Source organism: Pleurodeles waltl, chromosome 8, assembly GCF_031143425.1.
Source record: "Pleurodeles waltl isolate 20211129_DDA chromosome 8, aPleWal1.hap1.20221129, whole genome shotgun sequence".
NCBI lineage: Eukaryota > Metazoa > Chordata > Amphibia > Caudata > Salamandridae > Pleurodeles > Pleurodeles waltl.
In genome coordinates, this window is record NC_090447.1 from 31,314,269 (window position 1) to 31,330,734 (window position 16,466).

The window sequence follows — 16,466 nt, forward strand, 5'->3', positions numbered from 1 at the left end:
CCAGAAAACAAAGACTAGAGTGTGCTGAGCCCCTTCAACAAGAAGTACAGCCCCCCTCTGGAAGGGATCTGCTAATAAAGACCCAGCATGGAAGTAGGTGTTCAGTACATTTTAAGATGTTTAAGATATCAACACAGCAAGAGACATCACTCATGTGATGGACGAGTCAGGTAACAAGTGAGAAATGTCACATCCGGTGCAATCAAAGACAAATCCTTTGAGAGAGTAACCTGATGCCCAGCAGGACATGCATCTCACGCCACGGGGGCCTCGCTGTTATGACTGGTAATCCACTACCCAGGGTAAGGCTCCAACCTGACCCCAGGAGAGCCGTCACTCATCACAGAGATCACAGCATAGTCCAGCGTGAGATGTCTCTTCCAATACCATGAAAGGCGTCGCTCAGAATATTGGAAATCTCGTACCAAGTCTGCGGTGATACTTAAGACACCGCTCACAGCCTAGAACAATCTGAAAACCAGTTTGAGACCTGATATCCTATCCCACCAGACAAGACATTAACATTCCACCTACCAGGTGGGAGACAACAGCGGCATATCACTGATCATATAAAGCGTGGGACAGTGTGACGAACACACAGTGCCTAATTTGTAAAAGACATAAGTGCCAGGGTCCTCGTCCGGAGGCCGCATACGCTTGCGCCACCCATTGCCGATGTCAGTGCTGCCAATGACAGTATCAACACAGCTACTAACCATCACTCTCCTACAAATGTGACAGTTCTGACTATTCCAGGCCCCCAAAGCTATAAGATGCCTTCGGTTGCATGTATTAGTCATCTTGAATACATATAGAGTGAATAAATAACTGCTGTTGCACTTGTCTCTAAATTATACAAACAGCCCCACTGTGTGGCAGACTGTCATAAGTGCTGGTGTTGATCATTATGTGCCGGTGCTCAGTACCCAAAAACACCAGTTCAAATTAAGCACTGAAATAATCTATTGCATGACCAGCCTTATGGCATATAAGGCTGGTCATGCAATAGATTATTTCAATCCATAATGGATGTCTCTTTTACTATTAATTAGTATCACCACACGTAATACAGTGCAAAAGTCATGAGAACATCAACTTCTCTCCAGCATTCACAGACCCTCTAAGTAGAAGCTGCCTATATAAACCCTCATTCTGACAGAAGACACTACTTGTAGTGGTGTTCGGTATGTGCTTTCTTCTTCTCATAATTCTCAGCTGCTGCTCGCTTTTCTTGTGGTCTATCTGCAGCAGTGTGTTACGGATTGTAAGCGGAAATGCATAGAAGGAAAGAGGCTCCTACATGTCAGAGAACCAGGCTCTCCTGGACGGTCTTTTGTCAGTACATTGTCTACAGAAATAGTGTCTGACATAAATATCGTGTCCTAAATATCGGTTACAAAAATGGCGCTGCACTGGGTGTCCATGCACTATCGTTATCTTTATTGGGTGATATTTTTGTAAATGATGTTCCGCATGATATTTTGCTTCCATACCCTCCTGGTCTAATGAGACGTACTTGACTGAAAGCCATCCCATTCTTTTAAGAGACACATGCTGCATTGCTATCCATACCTCCAAAGCTACACTTGACTTCATGCATCCCACCCTACAGAAATATGCATGTCCATGCGTTACTGCCCTTACATATATATACATATATAAATATCTATTTATCTATATCTACATCTATCTCTCTCTCTCTCTCTCTCTCTCTCTCTCTCTATATATATATATATATATATATATATACATATATATATTTTTACATATATATATATATATTTTTACATATATATATATATACATATATATATATATATATATATATATATATATATATATATATATATATATAGTGGTAGTCTCCACTAGGTAGTCATAGTTAGGACCATGTTTCCATAGAAAAAGTTTTTATTGACTTCCCAATATCTTTGGCACTGTTTGACGAATCTTCACAAAACTTTCCAAAAAAAAGTGCCCCAGTGATTCATGTTGCGCACGGAACGTTTTAGGGTGAGCTGTCAAGCTCGGGCCGGGAAAAGGGGGTCAAAAAAGTTGTGTATCCCATATTAATTCCCATAGGACTTTTAGGCACGACTACAGCCCAAACCACTAGACGGAATGACACCAAATTTGGCAGAAAGCTAGCTTTCTGCGCACAGATTACGCTTTCACTTGTTTGGTGTAAATATGTTCAGTAGTTTTTGAGAAATTTAGGGAAATCCAAATTTGTATATCTCTGGCCATGACGACTTTGGGAATAATGATGAGTCAAGCAGGGAAATGCACAGCCCCGATTGGCTGCCAACACTTCAGCCAGGAAGTCCCTCAAAAAAATGCGAAAAAAAGAAAAGGAACCAGGGTAGGGACACCCTGCCCCCCTAGCTCTGGTGCTAGGGTTCTAGAGGGACCCCGCCAGGGGCAAAAAAAACATTTTTTGTTAAATGTTTTGCCACAAAAAAAAAGTGGGGGCACCTGTGCTTGTTTTCTTTAAAGACCCCAGGTGGGCTAGGTCCCACGGCAAAGTAAAAAATAATGAGGGGGTGCGCACAGGGCACACATCCTGGGCTTTTCAGTGCTCCAGGGATTGCCACCTCCCCGGGGCTTATTTTGCATTTAACTCAAGTAATTACAACTTGCGTCCTATGGAAACTATAACTTGCGTCCAGTCATGCACAGTTTTTTCATCGATAATTTTATTGCAAATGTTGCAGAAATAATGTCAGTGATGCCATAGAAGGTGTCCTCAATGTTGTAATATGTGGAGTAATTAGCTGTGCATGGCGAAGGCGCAAGTTATAGTCACCTTAGGGTGCGAGTTATAGTTACTTGAGTTACTTGAGTTAACCATAATTATGACTGCTGAACTTCTATGGTTTTGTAGGAGGAAATACAGAACCTAACTAGAAGGACCCTGTAACCTTTGTTTTTTTCAGTGAATTTCTATGTTTTTTTTTAGCATGCACAGATGTAAATATAACCAGTGCCGCGCACGACTCCTCCATGCACTCAAAGCACCCATGGATCTGTGGCAAGGATGAAAAAAATTGGGCAATTTTTTGTGTCCCATGGGATACCTGAATCCTGACCCTCTATGTGTTTTTGCACTCTTCTTTTCACACCCCCAAGCCGAGTTCGGTTCCACAGAGGATCCGCGTCCCTATATATCTATATTTTTTGGCCTTAAATTACTCCAAAACTACTGAACGGATTTACAACAAACCACAATAGGTGTAATCTGCAGAACAGGATCTAGCTTCCTGCTAAATCTGGTGTAATTTGCTCAGCAGTTTAGGCTGTAGGCGTGTCTAAAGACCCTATAGAAAAATGAATGGGGTAAACACATTTTGGGACCCCCCTTTTTTCTCAGCCCCCGCTTGACAGATCACCCCGAAACTTTCAAGACAGCAACTGAACTGACCAAAGTATGTTTGTAAAATGTTGTGAAGGTTCGTCAAGCGGCACCAAAGTTACAGGCAAAACAAAAAACACCCCGTCTATTGAAACTAGGTCCTTACTATAACTGCCTACTGGCGACTGCTAGTCAGTCATATATATATATATATATATATATATATATATATATATATATATATAATAAAAATAAACCACCAACGTTGCCAGACATCCGAGGCTGCTAATTCAGTAGCGGTCCAGGCGTGGACCTAGCCATCCACATATTATTGCCAACTAACCTCCTGTTACATGCAGAAAGTTCCTGGACACCAAATGGAGGTCCAAAAAACTTTTATTCACCAATGCTTCCTCCCAGAACAACGCGTTTCAGCCGTAGCCTTGATCACGTAACGTGACGTAACGTGATCAAGGCTACGGCTGAAACGCGTTGTTCTGGGAGGAAGCATTGGTGAATAAAAGTTTTTGGGACCTCCATTTGGTGTCCAGGAACTTTCTGCATGTAACAGGAGGATTGTTGGAAATTATATATATATATATATATATATATATATATATATATATATATATATATATATATATATCTCTCACTGTATGCCATACCATCATACCCAAGAAAGTTTAATTCAACAGCGTCCCACTCTAATAAAAAAAACATTCCATGGCATCCCACTTTACCAACAGAAGCTTTTTCCATGCCATTCTATACTACCAATATAGACATAACCTGTGCTATTCAGCCTTACCTAGAAATGGATGACTAGCTACCACTCTACTCTGCTGAGATACACATCATGCCAGGCATGCAGTCCTCACATGAAACAGGCAATGTACAACCCTCATGAGGGGTCTCCTTCCGCGGAAACTCCTTGCTACCTTCTGCACTCCACTCCCACCGACAGAGCCAGTATCCATCACATAACCACCTAAACACCTTCTGATACAATCCCCTGTTTCCCCCTAGTTCTCTCCTCCCCTTGTATCCCTGCCTCTTGCCCCTTTCACCTTCATTTCCCCTCCAGCATCCCTGCAGACAAGTGGCATGTCTGTAACTTGGCCACCTCCATAAACCCATCTCTCCACTTCATCAAATGCAACATTTCCACCCTTACCAAACCCCTCATTCAGTTGCTCCCTCCTCCTCTACACTCTCCCTCCCCATATATGTCTTTATTTCCATTTGATTACCTCTTTTCTGTTGCTTTGTGCTACCATTGCACTCTATAAATCACATCCATGCATACACAGCTCCATGGCATCCGGTGATACTCATTCAGTAAGCACGTACCTGTATAACAGGCAAGCCATAGCCCTGAGCCTCCCAGATGAAAGCCACATAATTCTGCAGCTGGAACCGCGGCAGGTTGTCGTTTATGTCCTGCAGGTTTAGGCGAAGGGCCATGAAGCCGAAGGATGCAGCCGACTCTGCCTGGATAACCAAGTGGAGCTTGGGTGTTGACTCAAAATCCAACCTTTCAGAGCTCTGTATGGAGATGTCCCCTGGTAAGATGAAGAGACACAATATGTGTTATTGAAATCATGGCTTAGTGGGAGCCATACCTCCACACATATCAAACTCCTCAAAGAATAGGATAATTCTAACCTAGAACACCTCTTCTAGTTCACATCCAAAGAAGAAACCTCACCACAGTCATTACTGAGCAAACCATGTTTTCATCCCATATCACAAAAAGAAAAATGAAGTCTTTATAAAGCAAGTCTATTTTACGTTTTACATTCTATTGAGTAGTAAATTGCTTTCTTCAAAAAGCTGGCACCTCTTCCGTGGATGAGGCACTGGTAGCAGAAACAGTGGGATTACTACTCTGGATATCAGCGAGCTCCTCTCCCAGATCTGAGCCAGTGTTACCAGACCTCATTGCATAAGCAACAACATCTTCCAGATCTTAGTGGTACAAGCCTCTCTACATGAGAAAGCACCTCTTCTAGACCTGAGCCAGTGGTACCAGACCTCTGCACACGAGGAAGCACCTCTTCTAGACCTGAGCCAGTAGTACCAGGCCTCTGCACACGAGGAAGCACCTCTTCTAGACCTGAGTCAGTGGTACTAGATCTCTCTACACAAACATGTACCTTTTCCAGACTTGAGTTAGTTATATTAGAGCTTGCTACATGAGTAAGCACGTATTCCATATCTGAATCATGGGTGTTATAACCCTGTACAGTAGGTACCACCTCTTCCAGACCTTAGCTATTGGTACAAGCCCCGTCTTCATGATCATGCACTTCTTGCAGACCTCAGCCAGTGGTACCAGATCTCTTTACATGAACATGCACCTCTTCTAGACTTGTGTCAATGTTATCAGAACTCTCTAGGTGAGCAAGCGCCTCATCCAGATCTGTATCAGTGGTACCAGACCTCATTGCATAAGCAACAACATCTTCCAGATCTTAGTGGTACAAGCCTCTCTACATGAGAAAGCACCTCTTCAAGACATGAATCAGTGGTACCAGACCTCTCTACTTGAGCACACACCTCTTCCAGATCTTACGTAGTGATGCTAGCTCTCTCTACTTGAGCACGCAGCTCTTCCAGATCTTACTTAGTGAAACTAGCTCTCCCTACTTGAGTAGTCACCTCTTCCAGATCTTACATAGTGATGCTAGCTCTCTCTACTTGAGTAGGCATCTCTTCCAGATCTTACGTAGTGATGCTAGCTCTCTATACTTGAGCACGCAGCTCTTCCAGATCTTACTTAGTGAAACTAGCTCTCTCTACTTGAGTAGGCACCTCTTCCAGATCTTACATAGTGATGCTAGCTCTCTCTACTTGAGCACACAGCTCTTCCAGATCTTACTTAGTGAAATGAGCTCTCTCTACTTGAGTAGTCACCTCTTCCAGATCTTACATAGTGATGCTAGCTCTCTCTACTTGAGTAGGCATCTCTTCCAGATCTTACGTAGTGATGCTAGCTCTCTATACTTGAGCACGCAGCTCTTCCAGATCTTACTTAGTGAAACTAGCTCTCTCTACTTGAGTAGGCACCTCTTCCAGATCTTACATAGTGATGCTAGCTCCCTCTACTTGAGCACACAGCTCTTCCAGATCTTACTTAGTGAAACTAGCTCTCTCTACTTGAGTAGGCATCTCTTCCAGATCTGATGTAGTGATGCTAGCTCTCTATACTTTAGCATGCAGCTTTTCTAGATCTTACTTAGTGAAGCGAGCTCTCTCTACTTGAGTAGGCACCTCTTCCAGATCTTACTTAGTGAAACTAGTTCTCTATACTTGAGCACGCACCTCTTCCAGATCTTACGTAGTGATGCTACCTCTCTCTACTTGAGCACGCAGCTCTTTTAGATCTTACTTAGTGAAACTAGCTCTCTCTACTTGAGTAGGAACCTCTTCCAGATCTTACGTAGTGATGCTAGCTCTCTCTACTTGAGCACGCAGCTCTTCCAGCTCTTACTTAGTGAAACTATCTTTCTCTACTTGAGTAGGCACCTCTTCCAGATCTTACATAGTGATGCTAGCTCTCTCTACTTGAGCACGCAGCTCTTACTTAGTGAAACTAGCTTTCTCTACTTGAGTAGGCACCTCTTCCAGACCTTACGTAGTGATGCTAGCTCTCTCTACTTCAGCATGCACCTCTTCCAGATCTTATGTAGTGATGCTAGCTCTCTCTACTTGAGTAGGCACCTCTTCTAGATCTTATGTAGTGATGCTAGCTCTCTATACTTGAGCACGCACCTCTTCCAGATGTTACATAGTGAAACTAGCTCTCTCTGCTTGAGCACACAGCTCTTCCAGATCTTACATAGTGATGCTAGCTCTCTCTACTTGAGCATGCAGCTCTTACAGATCTTACATAGTGATGCTAGCTCTCTATACTTGAGCACACAGCTCTTCCAGATCTTACTTAGTGAAACTAGCTCTCTCTACTTGAGCACGCACCTCTTCCTGATCTTACATAGTGAAACTAGCTCTCTCTGCTTGAGCACACGGCTCTTACGTAGTGATGCTAGCTCTCTCTACTTGAGCATGCAGCTCTTCCAGATCTTATGTAGAGATGCTAGCTCTCTCTACTTGAGTAGGCACCTCTTCCAGATCGTACGTAGTGATGCTAGCTCTCTCTACTTGAGTAGGCATCTCTTCCAGATCTTACGTAGTGATGCTAGCTCTCTATACTTGAGCATGCAGCTCTTCCAGATCTTACTTAGTGAAACTAGCTCTCTGTGCTTGAGCACACAGCTCTTACGTAGTGATGCTACCTCTCTCTACTTCAGCACGCACCTCTTCCAGATCTTACTTAGTGATGCTAGCTCTCTCTACTTGAGCACGCAGCTCTTCCAGATCTTACTAGCTCTCTCTACTTGAGCACACACCTCTTCCAGATGTGAGCCAATGGTACCAGACCTCACTGCATGAGGAAGTACCTCTTCTTGACTTGAATCAGTGGTACCAGACCTCTCTACATGAGCAAAAACTGCTTTGAGATCTAAGTCAGTGGTATGCAGCCTCTCTACCTGAGCAAGCACATCTTCTGCCAGTGGTATCAGACCCTTCTACCTGAGCACACACCTTTTCCAGTCCACTCCACATGAGCAAGCACATCCTCCGTACCAGAATTAGTGGTATCAGACTTCTCTACCAAAGCAAGAATGTCTTCCCTATCTCAGTTAGTGGCACAGGACCTCTCTAGATGTGGAAGCACCTCATCCAGATCAGATTCTGTGGTGTCAGAGCTCTCTGCCTGGGCGAAAAACTCTTCCATACCTGATGTGGTGGTCCCGGACGCGTCTACAAGAGCAAGTACCTCTTCCACATCTGAGCCTGGAGTACCAGAACTCTCTACAGGAACAAGCATGCACCCCTTACAGAACTGAGTCAGTGGTACGAGACCTCTCTACTTGAGAGAGCATCTGTTTGTTATCCCAGTTAATAGCACCAGACTTTTCTACATAAGCAACTACCTCATCGACCAGAATAAAAGTGGTCTGTTCACAGTGTATCTGGTTTTGTTTCATACTGTTTAGAAGTGAGTCATATGAGTCAGCTGTAAGAAAGGGAGGAGTAAACCAATGTGTTGCTTCATGAGGGTTTATATTAGTGATCAGACAGACCCTGCTTAGAACCTGTATATGAAGCATTATCTACGCAGATGTGAATAGTTGTGCCATTTGATCCATTCTATGTGGGTGTACAGTTACCCACTGCTCTTCTTCAAGTGGGTGGTATTTTTCAGCAACATCTTTACCCATTATGGCGGTCATTCTGACCGCGGCGGTCGGGAGTCGCCGCCCGCCAAGCGGTTCCCGCCGAAAGACCGCACCGCGGTCAAAAGACCGCGGCGGTCATTTCCGGCTTTCCCGCTGGGCCGGCGGGCGACCGCCAGAAGACCGCCAGCCGGCCCAGCGGGAAAGCCCCTTCAACAATGAAGCCGGCTCGGAATGGAGCCGGCGGAGTTGAAGGGGTGCGACGGGTGCAGTGGCACCCGTCGTGATTTTCACTGTCTGCTAAGCAGACAGTGAAAATCTTTGTGGGGCCCTGTTAGGGGGCCCCTGCACTGCCCATGCCAGTGGCATGGGCAGTGCTGGGGCCCCCAGGGGCCCCACGGCACCCATTCCCGCCATCCTGGTTCCGGCGGTGGACACCGCCAGAAACAGGCTGGCGGTAAGGGGGTTGGAAACCCCATGGCGGTGCTGCAAGCAGCGCCGCCATGGCGGGTTCCCTGGGCCAGCGGGAAACCGGCAGGAAACCGGCGGCTCCCCTTTTCCGACCGCGGCTTTACCGCCGCGGTCAGAATCGCCAAGGAAGCACCACCAGCCTGTTGGCGGTGCTTCCGCCACACTCCGCCATGGCGGTCATGGACCGCCAAGGTCAGAATGACCCCCTATGTGTCTTTCGTGCCATTTTATTTGTTAATGGCCATTCAAGGTTTAGATTTTAAATTAAAAAAATGTAGATTAAAATACATTCTTCAAAGTACTTGCTAGTTAGATTGGTGATCAGAAATAAATGACTTGGTAGAAGATGATGGATGTACCACGGAAGTAACAAATGCTTTGCCTACTACAGGTTGTGTCCTATGTGTATTGCTCGTATAGTTTCATCTGTAGGTTACACTGAGGTGGCAAACACTTAGATGGGTAGATGGCTTATGCCATCAGTTCACATCCCTAATAATGTTAATGAATGGCATCACTGACGGTACCTGGGGCGCAACCATAGCCTTCAAAAGATTCTTTGTCCACAGAGGAACTCCTAATAACGGTCCTCTGGGTATAATGTCATACTTGGTATTTTTTTCAGTACATTTTGTTTTCTTAAGTTAGACAAATTTATCAGTGCTACATTCTATGATGAAGATGTTGATCCAAGTGGGAAGGAAACCTTGAACTTGGGCAGTTTCTAGGGTCTTTTCCACTAGCATTGTGCATGTCTGTAACCACAGTCCCAGTATCCATCACATCTCCTTCTCCCATACTATCAACTTTGATCCCATCAGACCCCACCATTCCCCTATCCCCTGCTACTCCACCTGTGTTGGGTTGGATAACAAAGGCCTCGTCTTCATTGCCGCTGATAATACTGTAAGTGATTCGCCCAGACGAGCCAGCCACATGGACGGCTTTGATGCTCAGGACAGCAGTGCCTGTGTGGAGGAGAAAGAAAGAATGATCACAAAGTGTGTGCTACTGACCTTTACCAAATACATTCTTTTTCAGAGGATACAGGACATCACTCCTCCAATACTATCTGCACTAATCGTCCAACAAGAGGCCAACTGATCTTAGAATCTGCCATCAGCATCCCTACAGCTGGCGGCGGAAGGAGCCTTGTTCATCTCAGCCAAGTGAGGAAAGGCCAGAAGCAACCAAAACCTTCACAGCATATTTATTTTACTGGGTCAGCACTAGCCGGGCTGTTACAAAATCCTACTCGGTGTTCACACTATTTTTACCTTTGTCCCTCAGAATCAAAATACTATTGCTTCATTTGCACTGCTACTTTCAAACAAATACACTCTGGCCACACTTATCCCCAGAGAGGAAACTATTGCTCTACTTGTCTCTAAAGTTTTTGAATGACAATGTTCTCCTCGCTAATGGAGTTTGAATGTCTGGTTATCCAATATTCAGAAGGGAGAGACTGTTTTCTCCCACTTTCTCCCCAATAATAGACTGCTACCCCCTGTATTCAGAACATTTGGCTCCATGGTTGGCGTTGGTGCCCTGTTAACATTCATAATCCATGATCATGGTAAATAGACTGACCCCTTCTTGCTCCTACAACCCCAGCCGGTAGACTAACAATCCCCTCAGCTCCCCTCATATAGCTCTTTATAGTTTCTACAAAAAGAGAAACTAAATGCTCTTCTTACCTGGAGCGGCGTTCTCCGGTATGGCCACTTCTCTAGTGCTGCGGGGGAAGCGTACTCCCCGGTAGGTCTCTTCCAGAAGATATATCACCACAACCCCTGTGGTCGAGAGTGCTGGTGAACCGAGGTCTGTGGCCACCACAAACAAGGTACGCTCCCTCTGATTCTTTGACGCCAGCGGCTCCGTCACCTGAATCTCCCCCGTGTAGGAGTTGATGCTAAAGCCATTTACTAGTGTGGAGAAACGGTATAAAATGGAGGCATTTGCACCCGCATCTTTATCTTCTGCCTTCATAGTGGCCACCACCTGCCTGAGAGGGGTGCTTCGGGAAACATTGACGAAAAGAGGGTTCTGGGTGAAAAGGGGAGCGTTGTCATTCACATCCCGTACATTCACCATGATGCGAACGCTAGCGCTCTTTGGCTCGGACGGGGCAGAGTCCACCGCTTTGGCCAGGAAGTTGTATGCTGACCGCTTCTCACGGTCCAGCGGCAGTGCAGTGGTGATAAGACCGGTCTCAGGATCAATATGGAACATCCCTAGTGACTCATTTCCAAGGTAGTAGGAGATCTGCCCATTGGTTCCTTCGTCCTCGTCTGTGGCTGAAAGCTGCAGGACAGAGTGACCAACTGGAACATCCTCGGGCACGTCCAGTGTGTAAGAGGCCTCAGAAAAAGCAGGACCGTTGTCATTGAGGTCCAGGATGCGGATGGTGAGAGGGATAGTCACACTACGCGGCGGGGTTCCTTGGTCTCTGGCGACCACCATGAGCGAGTACTCTGATGTGACTTCACGATCCAGATTCCTGGCTGTTGCAAGGGTACCCAACACTGAGTCCAGAATAAAGTCATTATTTGTATCTCCCGCTATAAAAGAAAAGACATGAATACATCAGTCATGTTCAACTAAGCCCAATGTATGATATCTGCACATTATTAAATATGTAAAAAAGAGAATTTGTAAATATCATCCAATTAAATGTGTCCTGGTTGTCATTGTCCTTGTGATACCAAGGGCTACAGTAATTGCTTTTAAATGTTGGCCAGAACAGCTAATAATAAACTTAAGAATGCATTATCGACCTTGTTGACTGTCAATAGCACAAGATAAAGACTTTAAGTTGGGTGAATTAACTAGCATTATTGACAAACTAAACGCTCAATCAAAGTTACCATATTATTTAACTCAATAAGTAATGTCAATTAGAAAGAAGATCTCTTGAGGTCTGAATAGGTGACCTAGGATAGTGTCTCAGGTGCTCTATCACACAGCGATAGTTACCTAACCTGAGAGTGTAGGCGCTAACCTGTACACCTTTTTGCTTGTGATCATGTTCTGATTCCTAGTGGTTTCCCAGGGGTTTCTAGAAGGATGGCTAGCAAACCCCTAGAAGAAGAGTTTGAAAGGTCTGTGTGAGAATTCTTGTAGGACAAGTCTTACATGAGTTACAAGTCAGGAAATCCTTAAGGGGTTTGTCATCTAGATTACTGCCCTTTAGAAAATTAGCATCAAAAACAGCTCCTAACATTCCACTTACCTATAGGAAACCCAAGGGATGACGTTGGTACAAGAATAAAGTCACATTCACACAGTCACACAATTACCAGTTAAAAAAACAAGGAAGATCACAATAATTTTCACCATCGCGTCCTACATATATTGAAATGTAAGGTATTCCCATTCCAAAGGAACACAGAGCAGCACAATGATGGTCCATGTGTCTGCCAGAGACAGAGCAGCATCCCACATCAATGTGGGTCTGATTCACAAAGCCATTCTCATCCATAAACCTACATTTACAGCTGAAAGTCACTCCATTGATGCGTGTCAGGTCAAAGAGATACCTTGCAGATACCTTGCAGGCTTAAATGTATTTTCTCCTGCATGATTGCGTCCCACCGTTACGTATAATTACGAGTTAGTAAAAGATGCACATGGGGCATGGAGGGGCCACACTAAGGTGTGGTTTGTCTCAACAGTTTATGGAGATTCACAAACTCCTTGCGAACCCATTCCACTCTAGAAGAGGATTGAGATATGCTGTTGTAAAGGGTGGAGTACATCCTCTTCCAATGTATAGAGGGGAACAAAGACACCCATTCTACATGGGGTGCATGTGGGGACTTCCGTGCAACATTTGACAGTCACAGTTTTTCAGGCTTACGGCTGCCAATGTTTAAGAATAAGAACAAATAGTAAACCTGTACCTGCTTCATGTACTACCAAGTACATACTTGTACCCTTCTATTGTGAGTTGGGCCTTGTACATTCTAGGCCTTGGAGTGTCACTGGAGAAACAAACGAATTACCTAATATGCTGCTTGTTTTTATGCCAACTGATTGGCCTTTGGTATTTTACATTAAAATCTGTTGTGGGTAGGGATGCACCAGTCCAAACGCAGCTGATGCTCCTCTGTACCTCAAACCCATCACCTCTGAGCCAGGTGTGCTTTTAGGCTCATCCCTTGTGTAGTTTGTTTTGAGATGTATTCTAGATTGTTTAAGCTCTTTTCACAACTGCAGAGAATGATGACTTAGCTAGATTTTGGAACTGAGGGGCATATTTATGAACCCCTTGCACCACGTTTGCGTCACTTTTTCTGACACAACGGCAGTGCATTCCTTGCAACCACATCTATCAGGCCACACAAGGCCACTTTGCTTGGCTTTGAATGGCCTCATAGATATGGAATAAGTCAAGGCAGCGTAAATCTCTGCGTTGCCTTACTCTGCGCAAGGGAGGCATCCAATGGGCGTTGCGGTGAGTGTTCCCGTGCAACACTGATGGAGTTTGGCACATCCCCAGATGTACCAACCCTGGTACACATGAGAGTGCGCCAGAACCTTAATCCTCCTCCTCTATATGTGAGAGGGGTGAGACGCAACAAGGAGAAATATCCTTATTTCTTCTTGTTATTACCTCTTTCAATATATGCTACCTCCTGCAGCACACATAGAAAGAGGAAAAAGCCTCCCAGGATTGTTTTTGTGCAGGAAGGTGCTCCTTCCTGCACAAACATGATCCTGCAGGCAACATAGACACCCTTGCACCATGATGCAAGGGTGCCTGAGTTGGCGCTAGTCAGCCCATTGGGCCCCAGCGCAGGAGGAAAGGACAGGAATGCGTTGTATTCCTTAAATACAGCACATTCCTACTCCTTCCAGGTGACGCAGTGCGGCAAAATGATTTTCTGTGCTGCACTGCAACACTTTTTCATGCATATGCCCCTGAGTTTGAACTTGTGCCACACGTGGCCAAGAATTGAGCCATACTTTGTGATAGTTCAGCCCTACCCACTCCAGAGCATGGACCTTGTTCAGGGAGAAAGAATGGCCCTTCTCTCGATGCAGTCCTTTTCCTCACCGATGATGTGGTACTCCACACGTCCATTCTCGCCGGCATCAGAATCGGTGGCCTTCAGCGTCAGCAGCACCACCCGGCCTTGGTTTTCCGGCACCTCCAGGTAGCCTGAATCTCCTTGAAATGCCGGGGTGTGGTCATTCTCATCGCCCACTGTGACCTTCAGGATGGCCTTGGCCATGTGGGGCGGGACTCCACCATCCTTCGCATACACTAGAGGCAAACAGGTCAGACTGTGGTGAGACTGAGGTGTTAGATGAAAAGCACTGTTGGCAGCAAGTATAAACCAGGTACATACTTCAGCACAGCAAAAATGTGCAATGCAATCACCCACTCACTGCCCAACCTCGCAATCCTTCCCTCCCACGCGCTGGCAACCACAGAAGACTGCCCATGTGCCAGTTCGAGCCACATACATACTCTGACCGATATATGACCAGCTCAGCAATGGAAGCAGCTGGTTAGATGTGAAGACACAAAACCCTATGGGCATGATTTAGAACTTGGCGGACTGACTGCTCCATTACAATGGTGACAGATATCCTGTCAGGGGTCAGTACTGCTCTCGGTCAGGGGTCAGCACTGCTCCATGTCTGAAGTCATCACTGCTCTCTGTCGGTGGTCAGCACTGCTCTCTGTCAGTGGTCAGCACTGCTCTCTGTCAGGAGTCAGCACTGCTCTCAGTTGGGGGTGAGAACTGCTCCCTGTTTGGGGTCAGCACTGCTCTCTGTCGGTGGTCAGCACTGCTCTCTGTCGGTGGTCGGCACTGGTCTCTGTCGGTGGTCAGCACTGCTCTCTGTCAGTGGTCAGCACTGCTCTCTGTCGGGAGTCAGCACTGCTCTCAGTTGGGGGTGAGACCTGCTCCCTGTTCGGGGTCAGCACTGCTCTCTGTCGGTGGTCAGCGCTGCTCTCTGTCAGTGGTCAGCACTGCTCTCTGTCTGGAGTCAGCACTGCTCCCTGTCCGGGGTCAGCACTGCTCCCTGTCCGGGGTCAGCACTGCTCTCTGTCGGTGGTCGGCACTGGTCTCTGTCGGGCGTCAGCACTGCTCTCTGTCAGGCGTCAGCACTGCTCCCTGTTCGGGGTCAGCACTGCTCTCAGTTGGGGGTGAGAACTGCTCCCTGTTCGGGTCAGCACGGCTCTCTGTCAGTGGTCAGCACTGCTCTCTGTTGGGGGTCAGCGCTGCTCTCTGTCAGTGGTCAGCACTGCTCTCTGTCTGGAGTCAGCACTGCTCCCTGTCCGGGGTCAGCACTGCTCCCTGTCCGGGGTCAGCACTGCTCTCTGTCGGTGGTCGGCACTGGTCTCTGTCGGTGGTCAGCACTGCTCTCTGTCAGTGGTCAGCACTGCTTTCTGTCTGGAGTCAGCACTGCTCCCTGTTCGGGGTCAGCACTGCTCCCTGTCCGGGGTCAGCACTGCTCCCTGTCCGGGGTCAGCACTGCTCCCTGTTCGGGGTCAGCACTGCTCTCTGTCAGTGGTCAGCACTGCTCCCTGTCCGGGGTCAGCACTGCTCCCTGTCCGGGGTCAGCACTGCTCCCTGTTCGGGGTCAGCACTGCTCTCTGTCGGTGGTCGGCACTGGTCTCTGTCGGTGGTCAGCACTGCTCTCTGTCGGTGGTCAGCACTGCTCTCTGTCGGTGGTCGGCACTGCTCTCTGTCCGGGGTCAGCACTGCTCCCTGTCCGGGGTCAGCACCGCTCTCTGTCCGGGGTCAGCACTGCTCCCTGTCCGGGGTCAGCACTGCTCTCTGTCTGTGGTCGGCACTGCTCCCTGTCCGGGGTCAGCACTGCTCCCTGTTCGGGGTCAGCACTGCTCTCTGTCGGTGGTCGGCACTGCTCTCTGTCCGGGGTCAGCACTGCTCCCTGTCCGGGGTCAGCACCGCTCTCTGTCCGGGGTCAGCACTGCTCTCTGTCGGTGGTCGGCACTGGTCTCTGTCGGTGGTCAGCACTGCTCCCTGTTCGGGTTCAGCACTGCTCTCTGTCGGTGGTCGGCACTGCTCTCTGTCGGTGGTCAGCACTGCTCTCTGTCGGTGGTCAGCACTGCTCTCTGTCGGAGGTCGGCACTGGTCTCTGTCGGTGGTCAGCACTGCTCTCTGTCCGGGGTCAGCACTGCTCCCTGTCCGTGGTCAGCACTGCTCTCTGTCCGGGGTCAGCACTGCTCCCTGTCCGGGGTCAGCACTGCTCCCTGTCCGGGGTCAGCACTGCTCTCTGTTGGTGGTCAGCACTGCTCTCTGTCGGTGGTCGGCACTGCTCCCTGTCCGGGGTCAGCACTGCTCTCTCTCGGTGGTCAGCACTGCTCTCTGTCGGGGGTCAGCACTGCTCTCTGTCGGTGGTCAGCACTGCTCTCTGTCGGTGGT

At 47.2% G+C, this 16,466-nt stretch overlaps 1 protein-coding gene across 1 annotated transcript in view; it reads right to left on the reverse strand.

Annotated features, from left to right (window-relative positions):
• The window catches only part of DCHS1 (dachsous cadherin-related 1), a 328,180-nt gene that overhangs the window by 19,322 nt on the left and 292,392 nt on the right, over positions 1–16,466 (reverse strand). The window contains exons 13-16 of the mRNA XM_069203663.1: positions 14,123–14,332; positions 10,761–11,624; positions 9,918–10,031; positions 4,703–4,914 (exon numbers count right to left, since the gene is read on the reverse strand). Coding sequence (XP_069059764.1) covers positions 4,703–4,914; positions 9,918–10,031; positions 10,761–11,624; positions 14,123–14,332 — 1,400 coding nt within the window. The remainder of the gene's footprint in view (positions 1–4,702; positions 4,915–9,917; positions 10,032–10,760; positions 11,625–14,122; positions 14,333–16,466) is intronic.